Raw genomic sequence first — 20,256 nt, 5'->3', positions numbered from 1 at the left:
GTAGAAACCTGGACCTGAATGAAAATCTGATTCTGCCTCTAAACTGAGCACTTCTGGAACAGGAAATAAGAAAAACTATCCCATGAGACCAGAGACTGCTCAGTTCTATTGTGAGAAACATCCATATTTGGAAAATTCATTCATATAAATACACATTTTCTGTGTTTAGCAGGGCCATGTCTTAAGATTGTTTAATCTTGGACAGTGATCCTGAATGACTTACTTTCACTTATGCCCAAACCCATTTCTGTTCAAGACGGTGGATGGAAGTAAAGCAGTCCAGTTCTTGAAATAGCAGAATTATTAGTTCTTTGTGTGCTTGGGCTCCAAGTAACTTTCAATCAGGAAAAACTGTTCCTAAAGGCATGTTGTTTGGATTTCTACTTGGTAGTCCAGATCTATTCGCTGTCCAGAGCTGTGTTTCTAAATATTGTTGCCAAAAGTGTTTGAAATGTAGTTGTTTTTCTTCTCTTACATTGAAAATTTCCTGCATAGGGCATGCTTATTAATATTTTTGTGAATATTGGATCTGTATGGGAAATGCTTTCCGTGCCCCTGGAGAATTTTTGAGATGTCTTTAAGGGTTTGTTTTTATAATTTAAAAATACCATTTACATTGTAGTTTTTATAAAAACATCTTGTAACATAAATTGATTTTTGAAGTTGCTTTGAAAAAGCAACTTGAAGCTGAAACGACAGCAATGAGTTCTTTCTGAGATACTGAAACTGGTAATTTTGACAATATTGGAATCTTTTCTAGAAAGTTGTTGAAACCAGTTCTACAGTAGATTCAGTGTTTCTGAATCATTGTTTATTGATCAAAACATAATAATTTTATTTAAAACTATTTCAGCTTTTCCAGCTAACCTAGATATAGTGTATGTATGCAAAAAGGAGAACAAAGATAGAGTACGTGCATTCTTTAAAACATGAGGGTGATTATACATTCTCCCATTTGAATATCTTGGCTTTCCACAACATGATACTGAAACATCTTGGAATGCCAATATAAATGAAGGCAGAATTCCTCCATACTTGTCTGACACATCTGCAGTGGTTTTGTGTATTCATATGTGCAAGTGGCCGGTGCAGTCCAAACAGTGCCATGTGTTTCACTTCATGTCCTGTCCCTAGGTCCTGCAATGACCCGCTTCCACTCACTCACCCCTCTAACTCTTGGTCTCCCATATAAAACTTACTACTTTTCCAAACGTCAATTAAGTACTTTACTCTTCCACTCATTTCTTCCATAAAGTCCAAAAATAAGTGTCCTTATCATTAAGAATCAACAAAAATGGGAAGAATCTTGAACACACTCATCCCTCTGGTTGCTTCAGTGGTTCCTGTTTCCTGGATATCTTTTGCTTACATTCCTTAGTACAACCTATTTATTGGAAGATCCTGTGCTTGTGTCAATTTCTTGTCCCCTTACTAAATAGCTGGAGGCCCAGTCAAAATTTAGGAAGAACAGGAAATCATTTTAACAGGCTTTGAAACCATCATCACTAGGACTTTCATCCATTTAGAAATACTGAAGTCACTGAAGAGGTACTGAAGACTCAAGGCTGCAGCCCTGATAATGACCAGCACCACAGAATAGGAAGGGACAAGGCTTCCATAACCTTGAATGCCTATAACATGTTATCTAAAGATTTATCCTCTAAAAATTACAAGGTTTGGTGGAAAGGAAGAGCTTTATTTTTATTAATCTTGTTATGTTTCAACTGTGGCTCTGGATCAGTCAATGTCTAACATATTGTGTGCTGAATGGGCTGTCTGGGGAGCTTTAGAGCCTGTGAGAGATGTAGCAAGTAACCTTTGTGATTAACCCCCCTGTTCTCGCAAAAACAAGACCCCAAACTAGAAGACTGTAATTCTGTGCCAACAGCTCATAACACATTGCACACTGGTGACCCCTGGGCAGAGGAGCAGCCTGACACTGCCACCACCTGCGTGTGCCACTCCTCAGCTGGGGGCTGGAACATGTGCTGAAGCCTCAGTTCATGCCTTGCTGACTTTCCTCTGGGGAAGGGACTTTATTTCGACGTTCTGTACCATGCTGAACAATTGTACTAATCATAATAATCCAGATGAACATTTGACTCTGCAAACCTCTCATTTCACAGTCAATGAGTGTCCTTTTTTCTCTCTTTTTAGCAGCAATGCACTAATGGGTTTGACTTGGACCGTACTTCTGGGCAATGCTTAGGTAAGACTTTAATTAAATCAATACATTTAAATTTGGGTTCAGAAATCCTGAATTTATTGAGTTAACATTGTGTTTCTCTTGCTATGTTCTAGTTGAAAAGTTCTTACTGTGTGACAAATGTGTGTGTTTGTATACATGTATATACAAAAATATGTGTATATATAAATATGTGTGTGTCTTTACATAGCATTGATCTTTGACATTGTTGAGATACTAACAGGTTGTCAGGGCTACTCAAACAACAATGGTGCATTTAATAGGAGCTCAGTATAGCTGCCAAAGGATGTTCACCCTCCTTTTCTTTCTCCTTCAAACTCAGGATTTATTGTCTTTGTTGCCTGTCTCTACCTGCAGGCTCAGATAATCTTCCATTCTCAGCACTGAAACTTCTAGTAAGTTGAGGTAGTGTAAGGAAATCTGTGCTTTGCACAGTAGCATCTTTTTGTCAATGGCATTCAGTCTCCAGGGCAGCATCTTCTACATGCAATAACGTCACCCAAACAAAAAGGGAAAACCCTGCAGCAGATTGTTTGCCCTGCCATAGCCTGCTGTTTCTGTGGCCCAAGAACCAGGGGAATGTTCACTTTGGCTAAACAAGTTGTATCTTTCTAAATTTAATTCAGCAACAATCTCAATTAAAGCAAGAAAGAGAGGCCTCTTTCTTGCTTTGATTGAGACTGTTGCTGAACTGTGTCCCCGGATCTGAGCATCCCTAACTTTTTCTATGGGAGGAAACTCGGAACTTCCAAAGCAGGATCCAAATTTCACAGCTGGGCAGACCAAACCATCAGTTTCTGAAATCCTGATCTGCATGTTGTGGTTTGGACAGACCCTCTAGCAGGAACAGGCAGTAGCATTCTGCAGCCATGTGTGAATCAGCATTTAAACCAAACTTCTATGGAATAGCAAAGCAAGCCTTGTCCTCTCCCTCTGTCCTCTAATAGTGAAATAAAATGCGTAGATCACAAGATATGTTGATTATAAGGGATGTTTCCTGTTTTAGTACAATCTAACTTCAAAGTGAGGCTCCATAAGGAAGGATTAGCCATTGTGATGGAGAATATAATATTTTTTTGCAATGTTTTGCAAAAAACATGTTAATTTTTTTTATGGGTCCCATTGAGGAGCAATGACTCTTTAAACTTTTGCAATTTCATTCCAGATATTGATGAATGTCGGACTATTCCTGAGGCCTGCAGAGGAGACATGGTGTGTGTCAACCAGAATGGTGGCTATTTATGTGTCCCCCGAACAAACCCAGTGTATCGATCTCCATATCTGAGTCCTTATTCCAATGTTTATCCACCGCCCCCAGCACCAGGCCCTGTTCCTAACTACCCTACTGTTACAAGACCTCTGATTTGCAGATTTGGTTTCCAGTTGGATGAAAACAATCAGTGTGCTGGTAAGTAGTAGAAATCTTTCTTCTATATTTTCATTTATATTAAAGTTTGTCTGGCATTGGAGAAACAATTGTCCTGCAGTTTTCCTTCAGTTATTGCAGCAGTCAAGCCCAGTATTTGGAAGTCCAATTTTTTTTAAGGATACGAGATGTGTGTTTCATATCATCATTATTCAATACAAACTAAGATATTATTCAATCCTATTATTTAAGCAGAAAAGCCACTTTCATGAAAGAAGTAATGTTTTAATGTGATAAACAATAGTCTGATGGCAGGTGATCTGTCAGGCTTTTTATGCTTGTGATTCTGTTCCTGAGAGAGAAGGTGGCCCTTCATTTGAAGTGTTAGATGGGGCCTAGGGAAACTTCATTCATTTCTTGGCTTTATGTGAGCTGGTCTTGACAAGAAACCAGAGAAGCCATGAGCTTTCAGCAGAAAATTTTGCATCTCTTTACACTAAGGAACAGCACTTACTTGAAAACTGCTGCAGAAAAACACAAGAGCTAAAGCTGCCTTGTCTTTTGGGCTTATTCTGCCCTATTGTCTAAAATTTCTGGTGGGACTTGGTTGCAGATGATGCACTTTCTTTGTTTTCCTACTGAGGAGACCACAAAAGCTTCATAGGGGCCTTGAAAGTCTGGAGTTAAATTCAGTTGCCTAGGGACACATTTTCTGTATTTGAATCATTGTACTTTCCAAGGTGTGGGAAAAATATATTTTCCAACCAACATCCAAAGTAATACTGACTGGAAAATTTAAAAAATTTTAAAAAGGCATTTTTACTGTCTGGTCCTTTGAAAATTGCCTCTAGTCCTTTTCATCTTAGCAAATTGATCAACCTGTTATTTTATCTAATAATTTTTAGATTTCCAGGAGTGGTTTCATTTTGCTCACTTTGCTATAGATTATGCAGGAAATGGGGTAGTTGGTAGAAAAGAAGTGTTGAAATGAAAGTGGAATTGAAACCTCTGAATTATACTGTCTGGTCTGCTCCACACAAATCAGAATAATCAAAACAGGTAGATTTAGGGAACTTTTACAATGAACTTTGCAGCCTCAGCTTGGAAGCACTGAGATTGTTTAAGAGACTTCCAAAGTGAAACAGGACAAAAATTTGATCTGAAAGTTGTGTGAGTTTTAACAAGTTCTTTCTTTTTTTCTACCTCTCCACGAAATGTAGGGAGGCTGCAAGAAGGTTGCTCTGTCCCAGTCTGGCACCTGGCCTGCCTGCCAAGGCCCCACATTCCTTGGCTCTCAAGGGAATGTGCACCCCTGGTTGCTCACATAACATTCCCCCTCATGGGGCTGATATGTTTCAATGCAGAAAAAAACAGAAATATAACCCATTCTTCTCCCTTTTAAGCTTTCTGGCCTCTTCTTTTCTGGCCTGGATGGTCATAAGCAGTGGTTAAGTGTCCACAATCCTTCCCTATCCTGATCACCACTCAGTCTTGCCAAGATTCTTTCCTCTCCAGATCTTGTCATTTGTGAAAACAAAACTTTTCCTGGTTCAAGTGCCTCTCAAAGACACCTGTCAGTGATGGCTTTGCCCTCTCCAGTGTCCTCTGTGTGCTGCAGAAGTACCTGTAGCCATTTGTGGTAGCAGACAGAGAAATATTTTAATGATAATTACTTCTTAAGTTTTCTGTGGGTTTGATTCATGGTATTTTTTACCCCTGGAGTTGCTGGGTGCTTTATATTTTGTATATGTAAGTGGTCAGTGTTTTCAACAGCACAGAGCTTTTGTAAATCATTCCAAAGCAGGTTGGGAATGATTTATAACCACAATTAATGTTGGAATAAAAGACCACATACAGCAAAAAGACCACATACAGAAAAAAGCAAAGAACATCTAGTGCAAGAGTACTGTTTGAACTGTTTATCTTCTAACATTACTTCTCTATAAATACAGAATGGGTTAGTCATAATAATGACTTTTTGCTCAAGGAACTTGGTCTAGTAATTGTTGGCTCCAGTTTACTGGAGTGAGGGCCTGTGTTCTTGCATTATACATTCGTAAGCTGAGAGCTCTTTCCAGTTTCCTTTCACTCCACCTTGCTGTTTCCTGATTTACAATGATCTTCAAAACATGCCTCAAACACAGATCCTTCTGGGCATTGTGGAAAGAATTGTACTGGGTGGGCTCTTATTATTGCTTTCTCTCCAATTAATGCAAACTCACAATGTGAGGAGATGATGGGGTTGGAGTGGGTTGAATAGAGAGATCAGAGAAAGCAGACCTCAAAGACAGAGAGGTAAATGTTAGGAAAAGTAGAAGCATAAGGCAAGATGTGTATGACCTAGAGACAGAGAGAAGGGAGGAGGGAAGAGGAGGTAATTTTAAAAAATCATAATTGTTATTTTTAAAGCAAAAGGTAAAAGGAAGTAGGAAATGGAAGGATGCTGTCTCTAAGTGTAAGAGAGACTTGTTTTTCATGCCCCATTTGTGCAGTAGTCATTGCTTCAGCTTTCCTCATTTCTCAAAGACTGGCAGGACCTCCTACATTCCCCATCTATGGGTCCCCAGTCCTACATTTGTGGAGTGAAACAAAAGATTTCAAAAGATTACCTTTGCACAGATGGGTTTTAGATCACTATCATTTATATTACAAGCATACCTAAACCCCAGATCCAAGCCTGCAATTGTATTGCCCTGCCTTGTGCCCAACCTCATTAAGAGCAGCCTATGTCTAGATGAGTTTTCAAGCAAAATGAAGGAACCAGATGTGCCGGTGTGGAGAAAGGGGAGGGAAATTAAGAGACAGAGAACTGAAAGGAGGTGCCCAGGTCTTGCATCAGGCTCATGGCTGTGCTGGGATAGAGCCCAGAGTTCCTTATCCAATGGTTTAGCCACCAAGCCAGGCTGCCTTCTCCTAATGACTTTCCTAGTGACTTCTCTGGGCATATAGAAACAGGAGGAAGAAAAGTAGGGAAATGCAGGAAGGAGATTATGCCTTAGAAGAGTTTATATAAAGTAAAGACAAATAGCATCCACTCCTGCCACTGCCTATTTTTAACCCTATTTGGTTCAGCTCTATGTCTTTCCCTTTTCGTCTTGGTCTGTGAGACAATCTCTTTTGCTGCTCCAGAGGGCCAGTTCCTGGAGGCTATGCATGATCCCTGTTAGGGAATGACTGCCATCATGCCCAAATTAACCAGAAAAGATTACATGAGAACAGATTCTGCAAGAGGCTGAGCTCAGACTTCTGGAAGTACAGGTAATTGTTGACAGCTCCTGATTAAATTAAGGGCCATGATATGTAGCTTTTACATGTAGTATGGTTTTCCTGATGGGCTTTCTATGAGGAAACATGAATTGAGACCTCCTGCCATAGCAATGGAAAAGTTTCCTCTCAAGAGTTTATAGTTGGTGGTTAAGGCTTGGGTTGGAGGAGTTTGGGTTCAGTTCCTGGCTTTGCCATAAAGTGTGCCATTCCTGGCATTACCATCCCTGGAAATATTTAAGAAACAGCTGGATGTGGCACTCAGTACCATGGGCTAGGGGACAACATAGTCAAAGGTTGGACTCAATGGTCTCAGAGATCTTTTCCAGCCCAAATTATTCTGTGATTCTGTGCTGGGTATTTTGGAGCTCAAGTGAAATTTTATTCATTTTCAGGACTATACTCAGGGTAATTCATAAGGGGATGATAGGTGTGGAGGTGACTTCCAGGCATGTATCATGTAAAGATACACAGACAGGAGGAAAAGGTCCAGTTTAATAACTCTACAGCAGTGAAGCTCAAGGTAAGACATGGTTACTTCAGTTACTTCCCCAGCTGTCCTGGTTCCAGGCAGGACAGGGTTCATTTTTTGCAGTAGCTGGGAGGGGGCACAGCCAGGACCCAGAGATTATTCTCTACCCCCACCATGTCATTGCTGGGGATGGGCAAAGGGACTGTGTCCTCCAGGAAGAAGGCGTTCCTTCCAGCTGAGAAAATTCATCCAGGGTTGTTTATTGTCACAGGCTGCAGTGAGCATTTTTGCATGTGAATCACTCTCTTCTTGTAGTATTAATTGTAACATTAATATTGTTGCTGTTATTGTTCATTTTCTTATCTCATCGCTGTTTCCAGTAAGTAATTCTTGTCTCAACCTGGGGGAGGGGGACCAGCCTGAGGGTTTTTTAGTGGGAGTACTAAATTGGAAAGCACCATTCCTAAGCCACGACATCAGTGCACTAACCTGGCTGGAATTCAGTGGCCACTTTTGTCTATGTTTCTGCATAGATCAGAGAAGAGAGGAAGTCCAAGCCCTTTTCCCATATCTCCAGTTTGCTTCAGGAATATCTGTGCTGCAAAAGTTTTCAGCAGCTATTTGATCCTGGAGTTTTTCCATCATCTTCTACTTATGCTGAATTTTTTTCATGTTTTAGCAAAACTCAATATGGTTTCCTCTTGGTTATTTAATGTAATGAGACTAGACAAACCAGGTAAAATAAACATGTGGAAAATAAAACCTATATACATTAAGGTACAAGACCATATGTCAGGAGAGCAATGAAAAAAGATCATTAACATCTTGGAGTACAGACATACTTAACATAATCCTGTCCCACTGGATAAACCCACATTGTATAGCTCCAGACAAACATAACTATAAATCTTTTAGATCCAGCTTCTGTGCTTCTGATCTGATTGCCTGATCTATTCACAATCTCAACAATCTTTGTAAGGTAATGACGAGCTGACTATAAAATAATCATGAGTTACCAGGTACATCTGCAAACAGTCAGAGCTCCTTCCTCCCTCAGGAAACCATTGCAGCACAGAGGCTGGGCTGGGGCTGAGGAAAGGCAAGACTCATTCAGCCCCTACAGTAGGGTCCATCAGTAGATTCATTCCTACAGAAATTTGACCATCAGTAAAGGTATCCTGTCCTGCTTGCCATGGGGAATGAGAGTTGAAATGCTGTTTTTCACAGAAGTCAATCCATTTGTGGTAGAGAAGTCAGCTTGATAGAAAAAGCTGCTGTACATATCAATCTGTAGTAAGGTAAACTGAGCCTGCTGTGGCTTGGCTTGTTCCTGCTTTCATTCCTCCCTAAGTGCAGTGTGGGAGGAGTACAGTCTGGTGGTTAAAGCACAGGCAAATGCTTCATTTATTTGTGAAACTTCTGCTACTAACAAAGAAATTAGTAGAATTGAACCAAGAAATATAACATGCAAGCCAATAATGCTGGTATGTTATTAAGCAAACGGGCACTCTGTGCATTGGAATGAAAAATAGCAGGCTCCTGAGTATCCAAAGTGTAACAGGAGGAGCAAGCCCATCATTGTGCATGTCAGCGCCTTTCAAGCTCCACTCACTGACTGTATTTATGTGTGATGATGTGAAAAGTGAAAACAGAATAAATACAACTATAGTATACCCACAACTAAACTTGAATGAACTACAGTCATACTGGGTAGGTAACTGGACAACAACTGGAGACAAAAACACTTAGACCCATGATTACAGTCTCTATAGACTGGTGAAGTTCTTAAAGTAGGAGTTGTTGTAGTGAATTTATTAGGTTTAAGTTAAGCTGTCTTGAACCTAACCATAAGTATCTTATGGTCAGGGAGTCAGGTACCATATTTTTCTCCTGGTAAAATACTGATACCCCAATAAGGATTTCCTAGATTTTGTGACATTCCTTGACATTTCGAGGTCAGAATAGACAGGTGGCCAGACCATCATCTTATGATTAAAAATTGTGACCACCAGGAGTGTTTGAATTTGGTTTCAACTTTACCTTGAGCTAAACTGATTCTGTCTGTGGAAGCGTGCATCTGCCATTCAGGAGTGATTGAAAGTTTTCTAATTTCTTTTTTACAGGGGGGAAGTACAGGAGTGGCGTACTGAGGGGGACAGCTGAATGAGAATGGGTCATGTTACATAACATAAATGGGTTTGTGTGCAGAGAAGGGGCATAAGCACAGCAGGGTCAGTGTCTACGTCTTGTTAGATGTGCAGGCTACGGTCCAGACACAGGAAGGTTAAAATCTTTGTAGACTGGACCTCTCTATTACAAGATGTGTTTCAATTTTCCCTCTTTCTTGGAACTGTATGATACTTTGGTATACAAAGTGGCAAGAACGAAGGAATCTCATCTCCCTTGAGATTTGTGGACTACAGAGGGAAAGAGTATGCAAGGAAAAGAAGTTTAACCTATACTCTGGTTTAAAGGCCTCAGTTATGCTTGGTCTCTGAATTGGGGGTTATTGGTCACTGGGCTCTGAGCCAAACAATACACAGACTTCAGTTGTCACCCAGAGTTAGCTGGCAGGAGGTTATATCTGACTCAATTCAGAGAAACAGTAATTGTGCCCAGCCTGCCATTTCCTCTGGCATGTGCAGGCCAGGGCAGGGCTCACACCCCTGCCATTAATCTCTGAGTGATTCCTTAGACTCACTGGTAACAGTGGTTTGATATGTGGGGCTTTGTTTCCACTTTGACTTTATTAAGTCTTACTTCCAGGGATTTCAGCAGTGCCAAATCAGTTAAAGCCACTATGTACTGATTAGCTCTGTATGCTCTGGAGTAGATTTCATGAGCTTTCCTTTATGGAATAGCTGTCATGCAAGACAGTCCTACCAACTACACAATTCCAGGGCTTGAAAGAAAATCAAGTCACTTAACAATGGTGGAGAACTGACAGGTGCCATGAGTACCCTTCCCCAGCCTGTCAGCTCTTTGGCTTGTTTTTCTCTCACTTTCCTATGAGTGACACTTTCTCTACCTTCCTGTGGCATAATGTGCAGAGTTCAGTACATGATAATCTCACCCCACCTGGAAGGCTGATTTATTTCAGTGCCCTTCATAGCACCAGCACTCTACTCAGGCCCGTGTTAATTTTTGCATATATTTGCATCACCCACAATGCCTAGAGATGGCAGTGTTCTCAATGACTTAAAAGTCACTGTTTTTCTTGGCTTCTCCCTTATATTTTTTGGGTCAGTCTTGTTTCTTTTCATTTGGTTCCAGACTGAAATTGGCCATGGTTGTATGTCACAATATAGATGTTAAGCCAAAATATATAGAAAATATTAATTCTCTTCTTTGCCAGTATAAATCAGCCAAATGGCCCATATGTTTTGCCAGACTCTATAGAAAGTGATAATGTGCTGGCACTGTTCTTTTGTCATGTCCCTAAAACACCCAACCCATGACAGAGCTGCCATACTGAAATAGAAGAGCTGCCTAGAGTAAGATGTTGCGTGGAGTTTAACCTGCTCTGACCCCTTAATCTGCCAGTTCTCTGCCTTCCATTTTACTAATTCAATGGCATGAGAGAATTTTTCAAATAAAATAAAGCTACTAGAAGATAAATATGAGTTACAACCAGCCCAGTTCAGGGCAGTTGTTTCAGCATTCCACCTCTTAGTTGGGATGTTCTGCCCATTGAGGATGACAAGATGTGCTGAAATCCATCTTCATTTTTAACACCAGCAAAACCTTCTCTCCTTTCAACTGTAACTCATGGTTGCAGGTGCTCTGTGGTGCTCACTGCAGTGTGAGAAGGATTGTCCAGAGGACAGGCAGTAGCAGAGGTGTCAGGACACCTGAAATGCAGGCCCAGGTCCCTGAAGTTTGGTTAAGTCCCCTGCTCTCACTGACCTACATCTTTTGTGGGAGTTTAGCACATAAATGCCCACTGGTCTGGTCTGCAGCCTTTGTCACAGGCTGACAGTGCAACCTCAGACCTCTTTGCTCAATGTTGCTTTCAGAACTGATTACTTCTCTGAGGAATCTCGATATCCAAGCAATCATCTGGAAACTCTTGAGGGGTCTAAGTTTTCAGGCAGAGACCTTTAGCATTTACTGAAAGTTGGGGTGTGAATGGTGTCTTCTCTTGGGCATCTGCAAGTTTGAACATGTAAACTTCTAAGTCCATATGGAAAATTTTCTTGTTTTTTCAATGCATTAGCTCTATGTCAGAGAGCCATTGTAACATGCCACTACAGTGAGAATAAATCTGTTTGTACTCATGAAGCATTCAGATACTGAAAATAAAAGAAGTACTTCAGCTAAACAGGGAGAGTCTAGGAGGAGAGGGAGAGGAATGCACATAAACTTGCAGGGTCTGAAAGAATCCACAATCTGCTGCTTGGTCTGAGACTGTGGTGTTTTGGGGTTTTTTTTGTTTCCTTTTGGTTTTTTTCCTTAAAATAATTTTAATGTCTGCTTTTTTATAATATTTTTGAGCTTGCTTTTATTTTCTGGTTTTTTCCTTTTTTTTTTTTTTTTTTTTTTTGTACAGTAAAATTCTTGTTTTCCATTCAGCTCCCTAAGTAAATGAAGCATTAACTTGTGAGCCAGTAAATTGCTGGTTGGATCAAAGGCATTAACTGGTTTTGTTAACCAGCATATCTGTAGGTAACATTGAATGGGAAGATTGCATAAACAGTGGTACGCAGAAGTCTAGGAAAGCTCAATTGTGATCAGGAAATTAAGGGACTGGAACTCAGCAGTAGGTGGAAAGGTAACCTAACACATGGTCATCTGGTGGAAGATGATCAATAGAAGGCAGTGATATCAAGAGCAGTGTAGCATTAGGCAGTTTCTGGCAGTGTTGCTAAGACTTCTCATTCCAGAACAGAGAGCAAATAGTACTTCAGTATGTTCTGTTGAGAATGGCTCCAACTTACTGATATTAGATGTAAGTATTTTACTACCAGATATATGTAGACAAGTTTATGGAAATCTCAGTATAGAGCAGCAGCAGGCTGGGGCATTACTGAGGCTGACTTTGATCAAAAGAGTTAAGTGTACTGTAAAACTTAGGGTAAGATGACAGTAGTTGGAACTGTAAATGACAGAGAAGCAGAAGTTTGTATGGTGAGTGGTACAAAAGAATGATTATTGCTTAATAGGCTATAATTTACTGAAAGGAAGGAAAATTATTTTCAGACTGAATAGTAAAACCCTTTATGGCACTGCAGTGTATCAGGTTATACAAGAACACACTAGGTATGTTGTAGTGGAGGAATAGTACAAAATGTAACAGTAGAATCATTTAAAAGCTGCCTGGAACAATTTTTAGCAAGAAAGAGTCTCACACAAGTTGGGGGTGTGATAGATATTGTCAGGTGTATGCTGCTGTACTTTTCAGCCTCTGATATATTTCCAGTTTGCAGTGTGCACAGAGGCACAAAAGAAGACAGTATGCTTTATCTAATTCTGCAGAGAAAAGCTCATAGTATGGGTAAGAGCCTCCACCCATTTAACATTTATTGTCACTGTGGCTGAGCAATGCAAAGCTGCAATAGCTTAAACGGGTAGCCTGACATCCCCTTTCCAAAGGAGGAATCTTGGAGCAGTGCAGAGTGCGTTTGCCAGACTGCCACTCCTTAATCCTGGAGCGGGAACCAGGCCAGGGAGAGGAGATGTGATCCCAAAGCCATAGCATGCTGCTAATTTCCTGCCATTGCAAACCCTGTGGGGAATCCCAAACCCAGCATAGGCTGGAGCAGCCTTGGATCATGCTCCTGTTCTTCAGAGGTAGACTGCAGCAATATATACAACACTTATTGCCAGCAAATCACTAAGCACTGCATCTGGAGCTTTATTTCAGAAGCAGATTGAAATTATTTTAATTAAAAACAGGGCCGGCTTTGTCATGGAATAGCCCAGAACTGTGCATTGACAGCGATCAGTTGATTTCATGCACTCATCCCAAAAGACTGTAGCATGCCAGCTTTAGAAAGGAGGTGCTCTTCCCCACTAAATCAGTGCTGTTTGAAGATAGAGTTCTTTAAAACCTGTATTATGTTTCTCAAGTGGTACATTGCATTTTGGGACAAAATTTGTTCTCATTAACATTTTCAAGAGATTTATCTAGTTATAGATGAAAAGTGGTATAAGAGAATTTTACAGGATTGCACATAAAACTTCAAATACTGCCCATGAATTCAATTAAAAGAATTTAAACATTTATCTCCATGTCACTCAGGCAATAAGCCCCAATATAGATTTGAGTCCAGAGAACTATGGCATAGTTGTGTCGTAGAGACTAGAGATAATACCTCTAAAGATAATGAGCAGCTGATAATTTGCAGTACATCCATTAATGCCCCAGCGGGTCACATGCATTCTGGAGCTGGTAAGTGATGTGCATCATCTAAAGATGCAAAATGCTGTCATATTCTGCTCCACAAAAACTGCAAGCTAACATCTAGAAGTTTGGGACATGAAACTATTTCAGAAATACGTGATCCATCTACATCTCATTCCCTTTGACCTGGGGAGGGACATGAAATGCTAAACTAAGCACTGTCCACAGTATCTGCTTGGAGATTCTTAGAAAGATTATGAATTGTAGAATGCTAGTCATGCCAAGAATTTGCTATGCCCGCTTCTGTCCTGGAGACTGTGCCTTCTAAAATGGAGCTGCTCCCTTGTGTGACTCAGTATGACCTGAGACCTTGTGGCAATAAGGGGCTAAAAAAGAAAAGAAAAGAAAGTACTATGGTAAAGAAAAAAAATGTAAATTAACTTTCCAGTACAGCAGGCCCACATGATGGAAAATTCACTGGGATGTGCCTTCTAGAGAGTAAAAGCAGGAGTTTGCTCCAGGAATAATCACAGAGATTAAATGTTCCTGCTGGTTAGGAACATTGACTCTTCTATTTATTTATTTACTTTTTTTTAATTACCTAAGGAGAATATGGGGCTTTTTTTCCAGGCCAGGCCACTTGGAAATTAACCATTTGGCTTGGGAATGCTCCGTGTGAACATGTGTCTTTCTGAGCTTTCATGGATAATGTGAGAGCTGGTGGGACAGCCTGTGACACTGGTTATGTGGCTAGTCTGGTCAGCTTCTAGCACCAGTTAGGAATTTCTGACTTCTGGTATAAAGAAGGTAGGCTTACCTTGAAAATCTGGGGACAAAAGTGTGCAGTTCTGTATGTGTGAGTAGTGCAGTCTGGTTCTTTGTTCAGCATACAATGAAATAGTTCACTGACCTCAACACTTACTACTAAATTAAGCAGATTCACATTTAAGTATTTTTCTCTTAACTACCTTCAGGGAAAAATTCAACGTGCAGTCGATTTCTGTTGCCTTCACAGACACCCAATTCCCCCAATCATTCTGATTTCCTGGCATAAAAAAGAGCTGGGAGCACTGTAGGACGTGCAGCAAAGGACTACTGTGGTGGTTAGAGGGTGGCAGCACATGTCATACAAGGAGAGGTTGAGAGAAGTGGATTTAACCTGCCTTAAGAGCATGAGGCTTATGAGGGAATTGTACTGCTTATGAGGGAACTGTACTGCTTGCTGCCTTCCACTGTCTAATGTGAGTGTGTAGAGAAGATGAAGCCAGATCCATCCCAGAGGTGCCCAGAGGTGCCCAGAATGGGCAAAAGTTGCAACATAGGAAATTTTTATGAGCTATCAGGAGAAATGCTATTAGAGTGAAGGTGGTCAAACACTGGAACAGAGGTTCAAAAACTTTATAGCTAAAGGTTGTACCCTTGGAGAAATTCAAACCTCAACTGGAAAAGGCCCTGAGCAGCCTGACTGAATTGTCCCTGCTTTGAGTGGAGGCTGGGACCACATGACTTACAGAAGTCAACTTCAACATGCCTTGTCCCACAGTTCTGAAAGCGCAGTGCCTGAAGTGCAGTAGCCTGTGTTTGATACCGGTTCTAGCCTTTAATGTATTGGAGGCTCCCATAAAATGAAATTATATTCTCTTTACCACTACAACTATGAATTTTAGCACTGATTTTAAAGGGATGTAAGGTCTTTGGATGGGGCGGGGTGCTTTTATATTTATTTTGGAGGCTCTGTGTAGCTGACCAGTTAAGTGTGACTCAAAACTCACATCACAACTCCAGGGTCTGCAATGAGAATTAGAAGTCCTTTTCAAGAAGGGAGACCTTCAGATCTCTGCCCATGGCAGCAACTCCTGCCAACTGCTCCAGGAGCTGTCATGATTGACTAAATAGAGTGTTATGCTTAGCATTAAGGGCATCAGGAACCTTATCAGGGGAGAAAATTGTTCTTCATATTTCATCTGAGTTTCAAATCTGTCCATGTGTCAGCATGCTTTATGGCAATCTCAAAAACACCACAGAGCCAAGGTAATTCTTGTATAAATGTTAGGACCTTTTGGACTCTTTTATAAGCAAAGAATGGGTAGTGGAAGAAAGCCAGTGGAGAAGAAAAATATCTGCAAATACTGGCTTCCAGACTCAGACAGCTGTGTCCTCATTACTCTTAATAGCAAAGAGCTATGAATGTTGGGCAACATTCCCCTCTGAGTGTATACATAGCAAGCCATCTATTTATTTATTTCAGTGGTGGTGATCATTGGAAAATGCCTATAAGCCGTGCTCAAATAACTGGCTTTAACTCAGATTTGGCATTCGCTGCTTGAACTACATTTTCTTGTAATGTTCCAAAAATTGCCGCCAGCCAACTGGGTTGCAAACCGTCCTGGATAAATGAAAACTGTGTGGATATGGGAGGTTTACTTTGTTCCAATTAGTGTGTGATGTGGATGTCTACTGGCAGTTTTCCTGCTCTCCTTACTTTCAGTTCATGGCTCTCTGGAAAAAGAAGTATTTCATCTCAGACAGCTCTCTCTCTCTCTCTCTCTCTCTCCCCATTCCGTTACCTTTAGGGCCTAAATTAAGACAGAAAATTTCAAGATTTGTGACATTCTGATATAGCAAGATCTCAAAGGAGATGTGCTGAGCCTTTAGAGGCAGAAAGTTGTGTTTTGTTTAGCCCCTAGAACTGCCAGTTTTGAGCAGGCCCGTGACAAATACTAGATAGTTGTAAAACTCCCAGACAGGACAAGATGTGAGGCTGAAACAGCAGCAAAGAAAATTTCCAATAAAAGTTACCTAACATTTGCAGGAATCTTGACCCCCACCTGTCAATCAATGAATCATTTGAGATAAGAGCAGATCCTCTTCCTCTGTATTGATCCTGGCATGAAACAGAGATATTAATCTGGATGGTCTTGACTGAATTTTCTCTCCATGAAACTGAAGATTCATTTCACTGAAAAACTGAAAAAAATCTTACATTTCTGGTAATTATTTCTACTTCACTCTATGAGCTTCCAGACACACATTCTGCAACCCAAACTCTTTTCCCTGGTTTTAATGGCTAGGTTGAGGGAATAAGGTAAGAGCCTTTTGGAGAAAGTCAAAGTGCCCATTGTATATGTGCACGACTCACACAGTTTCAAGTGACATGAGGCAATCTACAGCCATGCCACCTCCAGCTGGTGCCTCCTTGTATGCTTAAGCCAAGCAGTTTTGAATCCAGCCTGAATGTGATGCTGGTGATTATGGCTGAAGCTTTTGTGAGAGATCAGTTAGTGATAAATCCCATATTACTCTTCCAGTTTCCCATGATTGAGATCCCTTGTTGCCTTTTTTTCATATATATTGAAGAATTCAAGTTATCCTGTGAGAGTGACTACAGCATTCATTTTGAATTATCTCAATGAGTATGTACATATTACTCACCTAGAATCTCACTTGTATTTTCAGTTGTTTGCACAACACACTTGATGTTGCACATCCAAAGTGGCTGCATTTTAATGGAAGAAGCAGCCTTTCCAATAAAAGCTTCTGTTATAACCTGCAGGTGGATATTTGTATCCCTTTGTTTTCACTGTAGCTTTAATTTCTGGGTCCATTTGGATAAATTTCTTCTGCCACATTAAAAGTCGGACTGTTCTCTTCTTTACTAGTTATTGTGGTTTACTCACAGTCCCAGACCTCTCTAGGCTGCCAAAACACTTGGAAAAGGAGCTCTTAATGACTCAGTTAAAATGTACGGTCAAGAAGTTCACTTATTAGAGGAAATGTAAACTGACCACCAATTGGCTAAACCAGCTGGCTGGACTATTTGTGCTTGAGATTTCTCAAAGCTCCCCAGGGAACAAAAGTGGGAATAGCAGTTCTCTGCTTTTAGTTCTCTCATGTTCTGTACTCTAACAGAAAAGTCTTTGTAAGAAAATTTTGGAGGAGAAGCCAATAGCATTTGACCGACATGTTTAAAAGCTTTATAAATAATGCTTTAAGTGCATATATTTTTGATATATTTTTTTCTTCCAGGGTCTTTTTTAACTAACCCATAGTATTGCAGAGAAAATATACAATTCAGCCATAGAAAATTCATTTCTTCACTATTAATAGCTCTAATCCTGTAAAATTTTATAAGCCTTCTCTAGAGATTCTTACATGAGACTATTTCATATCATGCAGCAAACTGATGATTTTAAGGATCTTTTTTCTTATTTCTGAGTGTGCATTTCCTGGCTCTGACTGCACTTTTTTTCTTTCCATTGCAATAGAAAGTGCTACTTAGATAACTTCCCAGCAGCTGGGAGTATTCTCAATAAAACCTCACTGACTCACCTTATCCTTACCACCCGCCCAGGAGATCACAGTGTAGCATGTGATCATACAAAATAGGCAATTTTGAGAAACCACAATAACACTACATTTATTCAGCTGAAAAATATATTCCTGATGATGAAAATAAAATCATGTTGAGCAAAAACTTCTTCGTGCCTCCCAATTCAGCAGGTTCAGTGTCATCAGTGGAATGGTAATGTGTCTACCTCACTTCAGCAGGATACCTGGGTCATTCTTGTTCTGCTGTACTGCAGCTGTTTGACATAGAATGACTGCAGCAGAAAAATAGCTGAAATTCCCAAATCAAATGCACTGATCATACATTTCATAAGATGTGCAGAACCTGAAGCAGGAAATAATGAATCAAGAGAATACAGCTATGTTCCAGTCCATGGAGTTTCCATCTTTAAGCAAAGCTCTTGGTTGAGATTAGTAACTTGTCTAATTTTTTATCCCAGAGTCAGCATATTGCCTGTGCATTTGTGCAAAATCTCTCATGGGACACCAGGAATAGTCCACACAAGTGGCTGTGATCTTGTACCAACAGGGAGCCCTGGGAATTGTGAGAGTGAGGATCTGTGGTGACGTAGGTGATGCCAAGTGTTTGGATCACACACAGATCTGTTCTGAGCAGAGAGGGGAGAGGCTGCTGGCCCTTTAATCCCCTTACTATGCACTTCTTTGCATGGCTATCCTGTAAATCTCAGCCACAAAAGTAGGACTAGAACTAGAACTTTGTTCGAAGAGCAAAGTCCTTCACAGTTTAGCTGTTGTTTTTCATCTTTGAGTAATACGAAAAGTGTGCTTGCTAAGGAAAGGCTCAGATAGCTGGCAGGAGACCTAGAACCTGTGACACATGTTGAGCAATTTTCATACCAGGCAGAGGGAGCAGAATTACAGATTCATGCCTCACACTAATTTAGTATCCATTTCCAGACTGACCCTCTGTGTGAAAAAACCCATTTTAATCCTTGTTTAGTCATCAGCCAATAACCTAATGCATATGAGATGCAGATAAAAAATTAATTCAGCAATCAATGGCCAGTCCTCAGACAGTGACATATGCAATTAAACAGGTGTTTAGGGAGTTGATCTTGGATTGTGTCCAAGCTCAGCGGGGTCGGTTGTCCTTGGAAAAAACACTGACCCCACACAGCAGCAGTCTGAATTTGGCTTCAGTCTGCACTTTAGGAATGTGGCATTGTTATTTCTTCCCTTTTCTTATCAAATGTAATTATCTTGAGAAAAAAAAGTTTTGAGAAAACATGTGATTTCACTGAGTAAAAATCTACTACTGAGGAAATTATTTTTCAGTATCCAAATAAGGAGTGGGGGAGAAGTTTGGGGAAAGTGCTCTGTTCCAAGTAATCTTGGAACTGATACCCATGTTACTGAGCTCGGATGTTTAGTCCTGGCCTGAAATTATGCCTATAAAATACAGACATCCAATCTTTGTATTATTTTAAAATGGAGCCCTGAGGGTTATAAATGACCGAATGAGCTTTAGTGTTTGAGCAGACAGAGATTCTGGAACGAGCTCTCAGCTTTGAGCCTCTCTTCCAGAACATTGCATCTTAAGAGCTGGGTTAGCTCCTGGGGTTGTGACAGTAAAACAGTGGGACTAAAGCACAGACAGAATAAAATAAAGACATAGGGCCCCAAAATCACCCACAACTCCCTGTAAAAGGGAGAAGATTTTCCATGGCAAATATTTTCCAATCTGCAAGACATGTGCTCTCACAACTGTCAAATTAATCTTCAGTATTACTATGTTGAACCCCATGGTGCTAGTGGCTCTCAAATAATCATGATGGCAAAAACACATTCACTTTTGTCAATGGTTGATCAAAAGAAGGAAACACAGCCATAGCTACTACTGTGACCCACAGAAATTTGTAGCACGATTATCAGAATTCATTACTTAAGAAAGGAAGTCATGCATACTAAATATGTTCCAAAGAGAACAAAATGTAACAGTCCATCTGTGAAACAGCACACATTGCCAAAAGCATATTGTCTTGGAAATCTGCTGTCCACATTGGCTTCTGCCTTCATCACAGAGTCCAAGCAAAGTTTCACTTCTAATTGTCATAGTCTCCAAGAGCGTGGTTCTAGCTCAGAGATGATAAGCCCATATCCTTCCATGACAGCTCTCTGCTAGTGCTATTATTCCATTGTCAGCCAGCTGGGACAGTGCTGCCATGGAGGGAGTGGAATGGTCAGAGTGCTCTGAGCACAGACCACGCCTGTGCAGGGGTAAGTGCAGTCACAGATCC

At 40.5% G+C, this 20,256-nt stretch overlaps 1 protein-coding gene across 1 annotated transcript in view; it reads left to right on the top strand.

Annotated features, from left to right (window-relative positions):
* FBLN5 (fibulin 5) overlaps positions 1 to 20,256 on the top strand; it is a 42,934-nt gene that overhangs the window by 2,885 nt on the left and 19,793 nt on the right. The window contains exons 3-4 of the mRNA XM_014869895.2: positions 2,158 to 2,209; positions 3,372 to 3,614. Coding sequence (XP_014725381.2) covers positions 2,158 to 2,209; positions 3,372 to 3,614 — 295 coding nt within the window. The remainder of the gene's footprint in view (positions 1 to 2,157; positions 2,210 to 3,371; positions 3,615 to 20,256) is intronic.

The sequence above is a fragment of the Sturnus vulgaris genome, chromosome 6 (assembly GCF_052056855.1).
Source record: "Sturnus vulgaris isolate bStuVul1 chromosome 6, bStuVul1.hap1, whole genome shotgun sequence".
In the NCBI taxonomy this organism is placed as follows: domain Eukaryota; kingdom Metazoa; phylum Chordata; class Aves; order Passeriformes; family Sturnidae; genus Sturnus; species Sturnus vulgaris.
Note: the sequence above shows the minus strand (reverse complement) of the source record. Positions and strands in the feature narration are given on the sequence as shown.